We start from the raw sequence: 16,292 nt of genomic DNA on the forward strand, positions 1-16,292 counted from the left end.
CCAGTATTTATAATGTTTAAGCAAGGTTATCATAGAGCACAAATTTTAGAGGATAACAGCTAGAAACAGCCAGAATACAGCCAATCCTACCTTTGAAGCTCTACTAGAGCCAGGTGCTGCTTAAGTACAATGGTAAGTAATCACCCAGAGTGGTCAAATGCCATAAGGCAGTGACTTAGCAAGTCTGTGAGGCATTTGACATGATACATGATACATGGAACCAAGCTGCTAACTCTTGTTAGAGTGGTTTGGTGAATTAGGACAGCACAGTCATGTGTTTCCTGTCTTACCCGAAGACTTTGATCAGAAGGAGCAGCTGAGAGGAGCCCCACTCTGTTCTGGGGAGCAGAGCCCAGGGCACCAGAGCCAGTGACACTGAGCTCATGGGCTGTGTTGGAGGATGACCTCACTAGCCACCTCTTCTGACACCTTGCTTTATCTGTTATCCCAGCAATCTTGCGTGTCCAACTTCTCTCTCTTGATTTTCCCAACAGCAGTAAAATATCTTTAGGATGCTGTCATCACTCTTTCCATCGTCTCTCCTCCCTTGCAAAACCAAATTTCGTGAAGGAATTGTCTACACTTTACTACCTCTGCTTTCTTACCTGCTGTTTTGCTCAAGTTTCTTTGGAATAGAGACCCACCTGGCTGGCTCAAGGGAGCTGCTGCTTTTAAGAATACACTGGAAATCGGCGAGCTCCGCCGGGCAGTCGGAGGTTGGGCTGCAGTTGCTCCCGCGTCTGCTCCAGGTCCCTGGCCCTTGAGCAACATGGCGTGCGGGGCGACGTTGAAGCGGCCCATGGAGTTCGAGGCGGCGCTGCTGAGCCCTGGGTCCCCGAAGCGGCGGCGCTGTGCTCCCCTTCCCGGCCCCACTCCGGGCCTCAGGCCCCCGGACGCCGAGCCGCCGCCGCCGCTGCTCCAGACGCAGACCCCACCGCCGTTTCTGCAGCAGCCCGCCCCGCCCGGCGGCGAGCGGCGCCTCCCAACTCCGGAGCAAATTTTTCAGAACATAAAGCAAGAATATAGTCGTTATCAGAGGTGGAGACATTTAGAAGTTGTTCTTAATCAAAGTGAAGCTTGTACTTCAGAAAGTCAGCCTCACTCCTCAGCACTCACAGCACCAAGTTCTCCAGGTTCCTCCTGGATGAAGAAGGACCAGCCCACCTTTACCCTCCGACAAGTTGGAATAATATGTGAGCGTCTCTTAAAAGACTATGAAGACAAAATTCGGGAGGAGTATGAGCTGATCCTCAATAGCAAACTAGCAGAACAATATGAATCTTTTGTGAAATTCACACATGATCAGATTATGCGACGATACGGGACAAGGCCAACAAGCTATGTGTCCTGAAGCTTTCTTTTGCATATCTGGGTACCAGGTTTGACCTCAAGAGATGGCTGCTGTACACTTTTTGCAGCTGGTTTGATATCACATTTCAGCTCCAACTTTGCATCCTGAGAACACTTAAATGTTTCTGCAGGTCCATTTTATACAACTTGAAAGACCTTTAAACTTTCTGGTTGCCACAAGCATATCTTTCTTTTCCGCTCATCCAATAAACAGCTGTGCCCTACTGTGAGATTTTCCAAACAAAAATATCTGGAGCAGCAGTTTAGCAAAATATGCCCTCAGTGGCACTCAACAAATGGAGTTTCCCCAAGCACAGTTCTGTAAGAAGTGTGTGTGAGCGTGTGTGTATATGTATGTGTGTGTTTTAAGTTATTATTTGTATTGTGCATATTTTTTTGATCTTGGGGTATTCTGGCTGTGAATTTGATGCACGACAGTTATGGTTAAAAACATTTACTTGGTCTACCGAAGATCATTAATGTTTTGTGACCATATAAGTTGTAACAGTGGATCATTTTATGTGTAGGTATTATTGTTAAATACAGGGACTGTTTCCAGACACAGAATATGAATCATAAGTTAGGATGGATATTATGTGATTATGATGACATAGCAAAGGTCTCTGGTCCTAGGTCTACAAATAATGTGGTGAGGAATTAGGATGAACTGGAGACAGGCCATTTGAAACATGGACTCTGTCCAGCCGTGTTAGAAAAATACTTTGACTCCAAGCCTTAAAATACCCATGTGGAGTCTGTGCTCACCTCATTCACACAAAGAGCTCCCTGGACACTGAACCTCTAAAAAGAAAGTCTCCCTTGGAGCAGGAGCATCAGGGTTTGCTTGGGAGCATAACAGGTGAGCAGAGGGCTGGGCCAAGCCCTGGCAGCACTGCTACTTAGGAGGAGCCACTTCACCTTTGTATCGGTTATTAAATAGAATTCAGATCCTTGGTCAGGTTCCCCCAAATTCTAAGAGGTGTCCATGATCAACTGCTTGAGCTTTGTTTTGGCAACCCCCTGCCCAAAGTTGCTTACAGACTGTTCTTCACCTTGTTTCCAAAGCTGAAGAACAGAAAGTGGCCTCTGTTTTGAGGAGGTGGTAATTAAGTATATATTTATTTTTTACTGTGACTTGTTCAGGACCACATTGTACAAAATGCCTTGTTTTCTTTATTATTGTTTCTGGAAAGGAAAGTTAAAATTGTTTTAGTTTGAATATAGAATAGTTTTATTAATTAGGGCTTATTTTGAAAAAATTCTGAGTTGAATTCTAATGTATGCCAGTACCTTCCAAAGTAAGATAATATTCAGAGACAGTTGTTCTGATCAGATGGCTTAGAGAAATTTCTGGAATATTCAGATTTCTTATTAATGAATGTCTTTGACTTAAATCTAACCAAAAACTGCAACATTATTCTTTGTACATTTTCATTATATAGTGTTAAAAAGCTTAGTTGCAAATAAATAAAATACTTAAGCTATTTAAAAAAAAAAAAAAGAATACACTGGAAATCCAGAGATAAGACACAGAAGCACAGCTGGGCTCATAGAAACGTGGAATGGGGACTGTAAGCCCATCAAGATCACATGCTCCATGTCTTCCCTTCCCTCCCCTCCACTCCTCTCTCTGTTTCTCTCTGACCATCTCTTCCATTCTCTCCTCTCTCCTCTTCTAGCACCAGCTATCCTCAGGATCGTTAGCCCAGCTCCCACTGTCAAGAGACTGATGCCCAAGAAAGATGGAATTTAAATAGCCTGGTAGTTTCTTCTTGAGGAGACAAGTCATAGGTCACTGGCCTCACATTATAGGATACAGCTATTTAGGGCCATAGAATCATGGACAAGACATCCTCCCTTAGAAGGGGCTGTGGAGGGGAGAGCAGACCATGAGAAGTGTCTTTGTTTTCCTCCCATTCATTCTTTAACCCAAGGCAATTGGCTTATGTACTCAGCAGCCTGGAAGCTGCTCTCTCTGAAGTCATGAATGTCTTTGTTCTCGAAGTCAATGGATGGTTTCATTTCTTTCCATATATGAGTGTTCAGAGGCTTTTGAAACTGTTGGCTTCTGCTCTTTCTGCTGTGACTGCCATGAAGTTTACGTTCTTTAGTTCTACTTTTCTGATGGCTTCTATTGAGCCTGTCTTGTGGGCTCCTGTTTCTCTGCCTCTCCTTTCAAAGCTGGCCTTTTTCCTCTGAGCCCAGATTTTCCTTTCTTCTCCAAAATCTTTCCATCCTTTCTATTCCTTTTCTAGACATCTTGTTCTCCCACATGGCTGAAATCATCCGCTCTATACTAAGGTTCCAACTTACTATATCTGCCCACCCTCCCCCCAGACCTCTTCACCAAATGGACAGCTCCACCTGGATGTCCCACAGGAACCTCAAAGTCACTGTGTGCACACTTGAACTCACCACCTTCTCCCTCAAACTTTCTTCTCCCTTGATGTTTTCTACTTCAGCAGCTAGCACCAGCCATTCATTCATGCCAGAAACTGAGCATCACATTCAATGTCCACCTGTCTGTCACTCTCCATACCCAACCAAATACCAAACATAAAAGAATCGACTATAATTCCTTAATATTTCAAAAACCCACTGGCCCACTTTCTATGCATCTCTTTTTTCTTTTGCTTCCTGCCAGCACCATCATTCCTGGGACCATTCAAACAGCCTCCTTACTGGGCTCCACCATCAGTTTCCCATCCCTTCAGTCAGTCACCCCCCAGCCTCAACAACCATCCACCCAGCCAGGCCTGCCCCATCCTTATCCCAATCTGCTCCTCCCTTACATCATATTTTGAAGCAAATCCCATATATGCTGTCATCTCATTCATAAATATTTCAGTAGGATTTCTAAAAGATAAAGATTTTAAAATACCATTATCATTACCTAGAAGAGTTAATAATAATTCCTTAATATCATTAAGTAGCTTGTGTTCAGATTTCCAATTGCCTCATAAATGTCCTAAGTTTTTTAAACAGTAGGGTCTAAATAAGGTCAGTACATTGTGATGTGTTCAAATGTGTTTTAATCTGTTGGTTCTCCTTCTATATCATTCTTCTTACAGTTTGTTCACAGAAACAAAAGCAGAAACATGTTGTCTGCCTTGTGGAGTTTCCCACAGTCTAAGTTTTATTGATTGAATCTCCATGGTGTCATTTAACTAGATCCTCAGTCTTCTGTATTACCTAAAAATTGGTAGGTGGACTTACAGAATATTTTAGATTGGGCTGCCACAGCAAAATACTATGGATTAACCAATAGAAATTTATTTCTCACCATTCTGGAGGCTGCAAAGTCTAAGAGCAGGGTGCCAGCATGGTCAGGTTTTATGAGGGCTCTCTTCCTGGCTTGCAGACAACTGCCTTCTTGCTGTGTCCTCACATGGTGGGGAGAGAGCTCTATCTCCCTTTCTCTCCTTATAAAAATACTAATCTCATCATGGGAGCCATAGCCTCACATCCTCATCTAAACCTAATCACCTCCTAAAGGTCCCCCTCCAAACATGACCACACTGAGGCTTAGAGTTTCAACACAGGAATTATGAGGGGACAAAACATTCAGTCTGTAACAGAGAATATCTTTTTTATTAACAGCATTGCATCAGATTCTTAATTCACTAGGTCTTGAGGTTAATTGATTTTCCTTAGCAGTTTAAACTCGCCAGACAAGTAAATGTTTCTAAATCTGATTATGTTCTCCCCCACTTAAAATCCTTCAAAAATTCCCCATTTTTCTTAGGCTAAAGTTCAAATGAGTGATCATGTGATTATTCCCTGGCCACTGTGATTGGCCAAGGGGAGAATATGTGACCAAAGCAGGGCCAATCAGAGCCCTTTAGCAGCTTTTTCTGCTGGAGCTTCTGGGAATCTCTTTGGCTCTTGGTTGACCCGCCATTGGTGCCCAGAGGATTCCTCTGTGGATTCTCATTTCTCTGGAAATATTTATGCCAACACAGTGGTTCTTAGTCCTGGCTGCACAGCCAGAGAGACAAAAAAAAATGCAAGCCCGTGAAAAAAGTGAGACACAAACACTCAGACCATAGCAGATACTTTTCTCCAAATTAATCAGTCTTGACAAACTGCCCTGCTCCTGCCTACCTGTCTAGGAACTTCTTTCTCCACTCACTATGCCACAAACAAAATGACCTATAGACAGAGAGAATTAAAGATAGTGGCATGAGAGGTGAGACAGAGAACTCCTCCCCAAACCACATATAATACAGAAATATAGTTAATACAACTAATCCTAAAAGAGCAACAGGAAAGAAGGCTGCGCCAGACTGCATACACATGGAGAACAGAGCAGACCTCACGAAACAGGACACCAGGACCACTCCTCTGAGACCCCTCACATCACTCCAGGGACTGAGAAGCTCCAGAGACTAGAGCTTCTGGGCACCATATGAAACATCAAAGGAACCTGGTTCAAACCAAAATCCCACGAACCCCAGAAAAAGGCCCAAATGAAACTCAACTCACCAATCTTCTGAAAGAGAGTCTGAAATAAGAATCATAAACATGCTCAAGGAGGTACAGAAAAATATTCAAGAACTCAGGGAGGAATTTAGGACAGAGATTCAATCATTAAGAAATTCCATATCTGAAACATACAACAGAGGGATTTAAAAGCAGATTAGATGTAGTAGAAGGCATGGTAAATAGAATAGAAATTATAAAAGAGGAATACAAAGAAGCTGAGGCACAGAGAGAAAAAAGGATCCCTAGGAATGAAAGAATATTGAGAGAACTGTGTGACCAATCCAAACGGGACAATATTCACATTATGGGGTACCAGAAGAAAAAGAGAGAAAAAAAGGGATAGAAAGTGTTTTTGAGGAGGTAATTGCTGAAAATTTCCCCAATCTAGGGAAGGAGATGGTCTCTCAAGCCATGGAGGTACACAGATCTCCCAACACAAGGACCCAAGGAAGACAACATCAAGACATATAATAATTAAAATGGCAAAGATCAAGGATAAAGACAGACTTTTAAAAGCAGCTAGAGAGAGAAAAAAAGATAACATACAAAGGAAAACCCATCAGGCTATCATCAGACTTCCCAGAAGAAACCTTACAGGCCAGAAGGGAGTGGCATGATGTATTTAATGCAATGAGGGCCTGGAAACAAGAACACTTTATCTGGCAAGATTATCATTTAAATTTGAAGGAGGGATTAAATAATTTTCAGGTAAGCAAATGCTGAGAGAATTTACCTCCCACAAACCACCTCTACAGTGTATTTTGGAGGGACTGCTATAGATGGAAGTGTTCCTAAGGTTAAACAGCTGTCATAAGGGGAAATAAAACCACAGTAAAGATAGTAGAACAAATTACTAAGCAGATGCAAAATCAAATGAACTACCCCCAAAGTCAATCAAGGGATAGACAAAGAGTACAGAATATGATACCTAATATATAAAGAATGGAGAAGGAAGAAAAAGGAGAGAAAAAAAAGAAGAACCTTTAGGTTGTGTTTGTAATAGCATACTAAGTCCATTAAATTAGACTCTTAGATAGTAAGGAAGTTAATCTTGAACCTTGGTAACCATGAATCTAAAGCCTACAATGGCAATAAGTACATATCTATCAATAATCACCCTAAATGTAAATGGACCGAATGCACCAATCAAGACACAGAGTTACTGAATAGATAAAAAAACAAGACCTGTCTATATGTTGGCTACAAGAGACTTGCTTCAAACCCAAAGACATCCACAAACTAAAAGTGAAGGGTTGGAAAAAATATTTTATGGAAATAATAGGGGAGAAAAAGCAGGAGTTGCAGTACTCATATCAGACAAAATAGACTTCAAAACAAAGAAAGTAACAAGAGACAAAGAAGAACATTACAAAATGATAAAGGGGTCAGTCCAACAAGAGGATATAACCATTATAAATATCTATGCACCCCAAATAGGAGCAACTACATATGTGAAACAAATACTAACAATTAAAGAGGGAAATAGGATGCTATGCATTCATTTTAGGAGACTTCAACCACTAATTCCAAAGGAAAGATATACCAGACAAAAAATAAGCAAGGAGACAGAGGCACTGAACAACACATTAGAACAGATGGACCTAACAGACAGCTACACAACATTCCACCCAAAAGCAGCAGGATACACATTCTTCTCAAGTGCACATGAAACATTTTCAAGAATAGATCATATACTAGGCCACAAAAAGAGCCTCAGTAAATTTAAAAAGACAGAAATTGTACCAACCAGCTTTTCAGACCACAAAGGTATGAAACTAGAAATAAATTATAAAAAGAAAACAAAAAAGCCCACAAATACATGGAGGCTTAACAATATGCTCCTAAATAATCAATGTATCAATGACCAATAAAAAGAGAAATCAAGCAATGTATAGAGACAAATGAAAACAATAATTCAACACTGCAAAAATCTGTGGGATGCAGCGAAGGCCATGCTAAGAGGGAAGTATATTGCAATACAGGTCTACCTCAGGAAAGAAAAACAATCCCATATGAACAGTCTAAACTCACAATTAATGAAACTAGAAAAAGAAGAACAAATGTGGACCAAAGTCAGTAGAAGGAGGGACATAATAAAGATTAGAGCAGAAATAACAAATGAAGAAAGGGCAACCCTCCTACACTGCTGGTGGGAATGTAAACTAGTTTAACCATTGTGGAAAGCAATATGGAGGTTCCTCAAAAAACTAAAATAGAAATACCTTTTGACCCAGGAATTCCACTTCTTGGAATTACCCAAAGAATACTTCTCAGATTCAAAAAGACATATGCGCCCCTATGTTCCTTGCAGAACTATTTACAATAGCCAAGATATGGAAGCAACCTTAGTGTCCACCAGTAGATGAATGGATAAAGAAGAGGTGGCACATATACACAATGGAATACTATTCAGCCATAAGAAAGAAACAAATCCTACCATTTTCAAAAAGATGGATGCAGCTAGAGGATATTATGCTCAGTGAAATAAGTCAGGCAGAGAAAGACAAATGCCAAATGATTTCCCTCATTTATGGAACAAAATAGCAGCAGACTCAGAGACTCCAAGAAGGGACTAGTGGTTACCAAAGGGAAGGGCTTGGGGAGGGCGGGTGGTGAGGGAGGGAGAAGGGAATTGTGGGGTATTCTGATTAGTACACATGGTGTGGGGGGATCATGGGGAAGACAGTGTAGCACAGAGAAGACAAGTAGGGACTCTGTGGCATCTTATACACATATGGACAGTGACTGCAATGAGGCTTGGGGGGGACTTGATAATAAGGGTGAATGTAATAACCACATTGTTTTTCTTTCTTTTTTTTTTTTGGTGAACGAAGAGCAGATTTAATACAAACAATAGCATTCAGGAAAGTATTGTGTGTCAAGTATTATATATACATTTATGCATATTACATATATTGGTTATATTGTCTCATTTATACCATGGATCTTTAAAAAAACATTGGGGCCGAGCATTGGAGCCTGTACTCTCAGCTACCAAACTATTGCAAGGAGTTAACGTTCTATTTTTAAGTCTTTTCGCACGTTTCTAATGATGCCCTTCAGGGAAGGAGGTGATGTGGTAAGGGGTAAGACAAGACACGAAGTTTGGGGGTGAGGAATACTGAGACCTTTCAGTTCTCTGTCTAACGCTGTTTGAACTTAGACGATGTCTTTGCCTCTCTGATCATCAGTTTCTTCATCTGGAGTGACTTGGTTCTTATCCAGGCTTAGTATGTTTCCCCACTGAGCTCCTGCCTGACTGTGTCAGAGCAAATCTACTCTGGCTTACAGCTCAAAAGTCAAAGCGCATGCTCTGTCTCTCTGTGTGTCTTTCTGTCCCTCTCACTTCCTCCAAGCAGTCTGGCATGTCAGTGTTCACCCCTCACTACCCATGTATCAGGGGCTGTTGTTAATTCTAGGTCCTAGCGTGTCTTCAAAACTTAGGTTAGGAGATAATAGATTTTAGGTGATGTGTAATAATTTCCCTCAGCAATGCTTGTTTTTTCCTGTCTTTTGGATTCTGACTGGTGTGAGGTGATATCTCACGGTGAGTTTGATTTCCCTGATGATTAACAATGTGGAGCATCTTTTCATGTGCTTGTTGGCCATCTGCGTGTATTTTTGGAAAAATATTTATTTAGGTCCTCTGCCCATTTTTTAATTTTTTTTTTCATATTAAATTGCATAAGTTTGCTATGTATTTTGGATATTAACCCCCTGTTGGATGTATGATTTGCATATATTTTATCCCATCCAGCAGGCTGCCTATTTGTTTTGTTGATGGTTCGATTCACAGTGCTAAAGTATTTTCTTTTGATATAATCCTATTTGTTTATTTTAGATTTTGTTGCCCTTTCTTGAAGAGACTGGAAGAAAAAAGTATTGCTAAGACTGATGTCAAAAAGCTTACTGCCTATATTTTCTTCTAGGACTTTTATGATTTCAGGTCTTACATTCAAGTCTTTAAACCATTTTGACTTTATTTTTGTACATAAGTGGCCCAGTAGTGAAAGATAATGGCCTAGTTTCATTCTTTTGTATATAGCTGTTCAGTCTTCCCAACAGCATTTGTTGAAGATACTGTCTTTTCCCCATTGTATATTCATGATCCTTCATCATATATTAATTGACTATATATGCATCAGTTTATATCTAGACTCTCCAGTCTGTTCCATTGATCTATGGGTCTGTTCTTGTGCCAGTACCATACTGTTTTGGTTACTGTAGCTTTGTAGTATAGCTTGAAGTCAGGGAGTGGCACATTGTTTTTCTTGTGAAACCTTCATATGAGTGTGTATCAATGGTACCTTAATAAAAAAATAAATAATAAATAAAGTAATTTCTCTAACAAAATAGAACAAAACAACTAAACAAAATGACCTACAGACAATTGTGGACTTGACATGCTCTTTCTTGGCTCCATGCTTTTGTACATCCTCTTCTTCATCCCAGGAACACCCTCCCCAACTGGCAAATATCTGGAAGCTTAAACAGAAACAGATAAATTTTAGTTCCTCTTGAGACCCGGGATGTGAGGAAGAAGAGTCCTGCTTCTCTCTGCATTTGGGAGAATGTCAGAGATACATTCCCACTACCCTTCTCTCCTTTAACTGCTCCTCCATCGGTGGGTGGGGTTGCTGGTCTTAAAGGCGGGACCCCACGCTCCACCCTCTTTCACTTCCTGAGTTCACACAGGATGCTCTTGTGTGGTTAGCACGCCTTGACGGATGTGGGTGGGGGCTCCCAGGATGGGGAAGTGGGGATCTGTCATTCTCTTTCCCAGCATCTGTACTGTAACTAGGGGGTAGGTCTAGTGACTTTTGCCTGTGGGTCTTACCCATTTAGTTCAGTGGAGAGAGAGGAAGACTATATCTCCCTAAGTGTAGATTTAAGCATGTTCAAATCTAGCTTTTACTGGAGCTTTGCATGAAGGTTGGATTTCAGCTTCCCATTTGGCTAGAAATCCTTGGACGTTGATTCTACTGGTTGTGGAATCACCACTGTGGAGAGGGTGAGGGTGAGTTACTATCTCACCAACTCACTTGGCCCTCTCCAAATATTTGCCAGATAAATGAGTGTACTGATTATGGACCCCTGCCTCTTCCCTCCTCCGAAATAACTACTGTTTACTGAGTACCTTCCAGAGCCACACACTGATATCTCACTGCAGTCTCCAAACAACCCTGTCAAATATGTATCGTTTCTATTTTATAAAGGAGGAAATCCTGTACACCAATACCCTATTAACTATTCTAAGGCAAATCTGTGCTTTAAAAAGTAGTACCCGCCCACCCTACCCCCCACTGCCTGATTCCTCAGAAATTCTCTGCACAGTCTCTGGTCAGTCTCATTCCAGCCCACTCCAGGGCAGCTCAGAACCCCAGGCACCTCTGATCTGTGTCACTGATCTTGCTGAGGCTTTTAACCTCCTGCCTTAGTTCCTGAGTTCATTCAATCACAAATATTTATTAAGCACCTACTGTGTGCTGGGTACTGAGCCAAGTGCTGGGGACATGGCCGGTGATTAAGAGAGATGTGATCTCTGCACTTAACAAGTTTTCCTTGACTAGGTCAACAGACTTGAACAAGCATAGAGAGTGCTACAAAGGAGAACGTGGGTTGCATGGAGTGAGACACAGGGAGAGAACCTAATTTGGGAGCCAGGGAAGGCTTTCCTGAAGAGATCAATTTAAGCTAAGGTCCCATTGTGCTTGCTCAGGCCACCTTACAGCCTGGAACGCCCTTCCCACTGGTTTTCTTTACTTCCCCTTCCATCGTTCAACATCTAGGTCCAGTAAAATCTCTAGAAGTCTTCCCTTGATCTTTTTGTTAAAACATAAAATGTTAGGAAGTTGAAAAAAAAACTTTAGAATTAATTCCATCATAAGGGTAGAGACTGTTACTTGTCTCCCAACATCTTTTCTCCTGCTTGTCCTTGGCAACAGAAACCTAAATTTTAGCTGAGCTTTTGGCCACCCAGAGTAAAGATTATTTCTTCACATCCTTTGTGCTGAATGTTGCTTTGGGATAAAGGTGGAGGTAATGGGTTTTACAAGGTGTGTACTTAAAAGGGGTGTGAGTGCCTTTTTCTCTCTTTCCCATTCTACTATGAAGACTGGAGATGCATCTTGGACCATGATGATGAGGACCACCTTCTTGGAATAGTGCAAAGGAAGCTGGGAGTAGCCTGGGTCCCGGATGCCTGGAGAAATATTTTATTAGTTTCCTGGAGCTGCTATAACAAATCATCACTAACTGTGTGACTTAAAACAACAGAAATTTATTCTCTCACAGTTCTGGAGACTAGAAGTCTGAAATCAAGGTGAAGGTCATGCTCCCTCTGAAGACCCTAAGGACGAATCCTTCCCTGCATCTTCCAGCTTCTGGTGGCTTGTAGTTGCATCTGTCTAATTTCCGCTTCCGTGTCCACATGACCTTCTTCTCTGTCTCCTCTTCTTATAAAGACGCCAGTTATTGGATTTAGGGCCTGTCCTAAATCAAGGATGATTTCTCTTGAGATCCTTCACTAATTACATCCACAAGGACCCTATTTCCAAATAAGGTTACATTCTGAGGTTCCATGTGGACATGAATTTTTGGGAGACATTATTCAACCCATTACACCTATTATACAAATTCTGAAGTGCCTATATGCAGCTGCTCAAAGGAGGGGAAAAGACTGTTCTCTCTTGTTCATGTTATTATTATTTCGGGTCTTTGAATCCACACCCTAACCATTCAAGCCATTCATCAGGGCATGCCCTGTGCAGTCTGCTGGCGAGTGCTTGTGGGTGACTGCCAGCCCTGCTCATGACAGGGGCTGCAGGGTGGTGGGACCCTCCCCCAGGGACCATATTATTGAAATATGAATAGGCACTTGTCTCAAGCTAAGCTAGTAACATCTCAATCAACATTGATTAGACAAAGTGCATGGAGCATTTATGATGCTTCAAGAACTGTGAAGACTGTGGGTGGGGACACAACATTTGACAAACATGGTCCCACTCTAGTTAATGGAAACATCATCTTTCCTCTGTTGATTATAATGACTTAGTTGACCTAGGACCTTAATGTTTTATTATTAAATTGTGCCCACAAGGGACATTTGTGAGTATACCACAAGTACATTTTTGAGGTGTATAACTTCACTTCCTTTTTGTTTCTTAACAATTTTATAGGTTCCCTATTTTTCTTTTCTTCTTTTCTTTGTATTTTCTCTTTTTTAGTCAAATTAAATTACATGGATGCCACATTTCACAGACTTTTATGAAATCTGCCTGCCACCCACCCAGGAATGACTTCTCAAAAATTTTAAACACCAGAATAAATTCTCTAAATCTGTTCTTGATGACCTAGAGCCTATGATTTGACATTACTGCACAGCATAAGAGATCAGCAAGCAGGGGAGGGATATGAACATTTCCTATATGAATGTGGAATTAGGTACAAAGAAGGAATCAGTGCTGTGTCAAGACAATCAAGACATCTGGATTCTAGGGCTGGGTACTTCCACAAATTACTGCATCAATTTAGGCAAATTCCTTAAATTCCCTGGGCCTTGGCCCTTAATCTGTAAAATGATGCTGTGAAACTAACTGAAAGTCCCTTTTCCTGTGTATTCTATGCTTTTATGATTCTAGAGAAAACCACAAGGAAAAGAGAATCAAACACCTGGGGCAGTTAGGAAACTATTTGGAGGAAGAAAAAAGAAAATAAAGGAAAAGGAAAATTCCAAGGGTAAAGAAGGTAATATAAAATAATTCGGAACAGTAGAAAGTGAAGGGGTAAAGTAACGCAAGGTTAAAAGGAGGAAATGGAAGGTTAAATGTTCTCTTGCAATTGAAAAGATAAATCATATGAAATTTCATATTAAAGCCTGAAGAGAAAAAAGAAATCTGGTTATTTATATTGCTCTTGCATTAAGATGAAATCTTCAGGAGTTATTATCCCTTGCCTCTATAGGGTTTAGTAATTACAAAGAAAAAGGAAGAGCTGATATCTTGTCAAAATTAGCACATAGTAGTTATTGAGTGAATAAATGTTTTTTAAGGAAAAGGTGGAAAAGAATGCTGTGGGGTAAAATGACACAAGGGGATCACTCAGGAATGAATCACTCAGTTTTGTTGGTTTTCTCCTTCAGACTTTGAAAGAATGATTACATTTCATGATTTCCTCCAGCCTTGCAACAAAGCATGCTACAGATGAGGAGAATAATGTTTAGCTCACAGTCACCTGACTGACAGGACATTGGGCCTCTGTTGTAGGGTGTTGTATGAGTGGCTTATTCTGATGCTATTGGTGGGTCAGAGGCAGCACTGCACAGAGACAGCAGCTCCTAAACAAACCATTGCTTAGTACAGAGTGAAGGAAGGAAGCTTATTCTATTTCTGGCTTTTCGCACCCCATCCTCTGTCCCCACCTCTAGCCCCAGTTGTCTTGCTGTTGAGGTCAGAAATATGCTGCATCTGTCTGTAGTTGATCCTTTACCCTCTTAGGGCCTGTGAGACCTTGGCAAGTTCCTTCTGTGGTCTGTCTCTCATCATCCAAGTCCCTAAATGAGGATGGTTGTGTCCATTATATTAAGTAGCCTGATGGTGCCTACCGGTCTTATGAAGAATGGAAACTAAAAAATGTTAATTATTCTTATTATATGTTTTTCCCACTATAGACATTCTTCTTTCCTTCTAAAGAATAGATGAATTGTTTAGAGCAGACCATCTCATTTTGGAAGAAATTTCCCTTGAAAAACATTGTTACCAGCTTTAGGGATGGGAATGTGAAAATTTTGTAATGGAAAAGTCACGAGACATTATAGATTGTGTAGGACAAACACATTTCAAGTCATAGAATCATGAATCTAGAGAGAGCTTTTCAGAAAGAGACTCTGGGCCATTTCACGGGTAAACACGGTATTATCTCCCTTTTTGCTCAGAGAGACATGGCCTTTGGTGGTTTTGAATATTTTTACCCCTAGATAGCAATATCTTGTTCTTATATTGACTGTTGTGGGTTTAACTGTATCCCCCTCAAAACAAATGTGCAAGTCTTCACCCCAGTACTTGTGACCTTATGTGGAAATAGGGCTTTTGCAAGTTAAGATGGGGTCATACTGGAGCCCTAATCCAATGTCTGGTGTCTTTATAATAAGAGGAAGATCTGGACATGGATACCAAGTAACAATGGAGACAGAAATTGGAGTGATGTGTCTATAAGCCAAGAATTGCCAGCAACCACCAGACACTGGAAGAGGCAAGGAAGGATTCTCCTCTAAAGTCTTCCAAGGGAACGTGGACCTCCAAGCCCTTGATTTTGTACTTCTAGATTTCAAAACTGTGAAAGAATAAATTTATATTGTTTTAAGCCCCTCAGTGTGTGATAATGCGTTGTAGCAGCCCTAGGAAACTAACACACTGACCAAATGATCACATCTCCTGTACCCTCCCTTATTTCAGTCTGTGGAATAGGACTAATTCTTGTGCTTAATAGCATTGAGATTTATTTCTGATGGAAATTTTAAATATAATTCTTAACACATGGCATTTTTATATTAAAACAATATATATTTGGATGAGGACACTTTCCGATGACTGAGTTGGGAAGATCCTAGGAAGAAGAGAGACACTCTCTTGATGTCCTCTTCCAAGCTGCCCCATTCAGGACTGGAGATACTGCTAGGAGAACCCGAGCACCACCCACATTATCCATAACCAGTATTGATATTTACTTCCTGCTGTCTCAGAATAAAAATATGGCTTTTAATTATTTTGAGCTCTACAGAGGCTGCTGTGGAAGATCAGAGGTAGCATTATTACCTTCCTTGGCCTCCTGCTTATTTTTCTTAATAGACTTTCCGTGCTTCAGATCTCATTATATTTTTTCCCTCAAGACATCTTCTGTTTGGTACCTGACAGTAATTCTTGTTCTGATGTCATCGGTGATACTACACCTACACAAAGGTGTTATTTTTCCAATATTCTATCAGGAACTCAGCTGCTTATCTCAATCCATTCAAAGACTTGTTGCAAAGAAGGCTATTTTGGTTTAATATATTCTCTTACTTGTTAGGTTGTGGAGATAAGTGTAAATGGAATGCATACTTGGAACTGTGGGTTTATTATAATTTGTGAAATTGATATAAACCCTGTTGGCCCCCTGCTTTCTGTTGTTTGCATCTCTCACTACTACATCGAGTCACATAGAACCTGTAACTGACACTGAGCTGAGACGTGAAAAACATCGTTGCTTAATTATATCATTATTAGTGATAAGCTCTCTGGTCTCATACTTTCTAACTCCAAAAAAGGTATTGTTTTGCCTGTTGAAAGAGGGATGCTTTGTCCCGGTATTGGGGACTTTTGCATGCTTATTTCCGGCTTCAGTGTTTAACCCTTCTCTAGAGCATTATCAATGTTCTTTTTCCTTAAACCCTAGAGAAAAACATGAAAAGCTGTTTGATT

At 40.8% G+C, this 16,292-nt stretch overlaps 1 protein-coding gene and 1 long non-coding RNA gene across 3 annotated transcripts in view; one reads left to right on the forward strand and one right to left on the reverse strand.

Annotated features, from left to right (window-relative positions):
• Positions 1 to 16,292, reverse strand: part of LOC118919286 (uncharacterized) — a 49,111-nt gene that overhangs the window by 18,772 nt on the left and 14,047 nt on the right. Inside the window, exon 3 of one of the 2 annotated variants that reach the window (XR_005027440.2) lies at positions 10,220 to 10,320. The exons of the other annotated variant lie outside the window; for it this stretch is intronic. This is a non-coding gene — a long non-coding RNA (uncharacterized LOC118919286). The remainder of the gene's footprint in view (positions 1 to 10,219; positions 10,321 to 16,292) is intronic. 2 annotated transcript variants of the gene reach the window in all.
• On the forward strand, positions 698 to 2,854 carry LOC118919285 (akirin-1). The gene has a single exon (XM_036899095.2). It carries the CDS (start codon positions 770 to 772, stop codon positions 1,349 to 1,351), a length of 582 nt encoding a protein of 193 aa, XP_036754990.2. The 5' UTR covers positions 698 to 769; the 3' UTR covers positions 1,352 to 2,854.

This window comes from Manis pentadactyla, chromosome 8 (genome assembly GCF_030020395.1).
Source record: "Manis pentadactyla isolate mManPen7 chromosome 8, mManPen7.hap1, whole genome shotgun sequence".
Classification (NCBI taxonomy): Eukaryota; Metazoa; Chordata; class Mammalia; order Pholidota; family Manidae; genus Manis; species Manis pentadactyla.

Bases quoted from the DNA above. Each gene is read 5' to 3' on its own strand.
- LOC118919285 (XM_036899095.2), top strand. From the start codon at position 770: ATGGCGTGCGGGGCGACGTTGAAGCGGCCCATGGAGTTCGAGGCGGCG.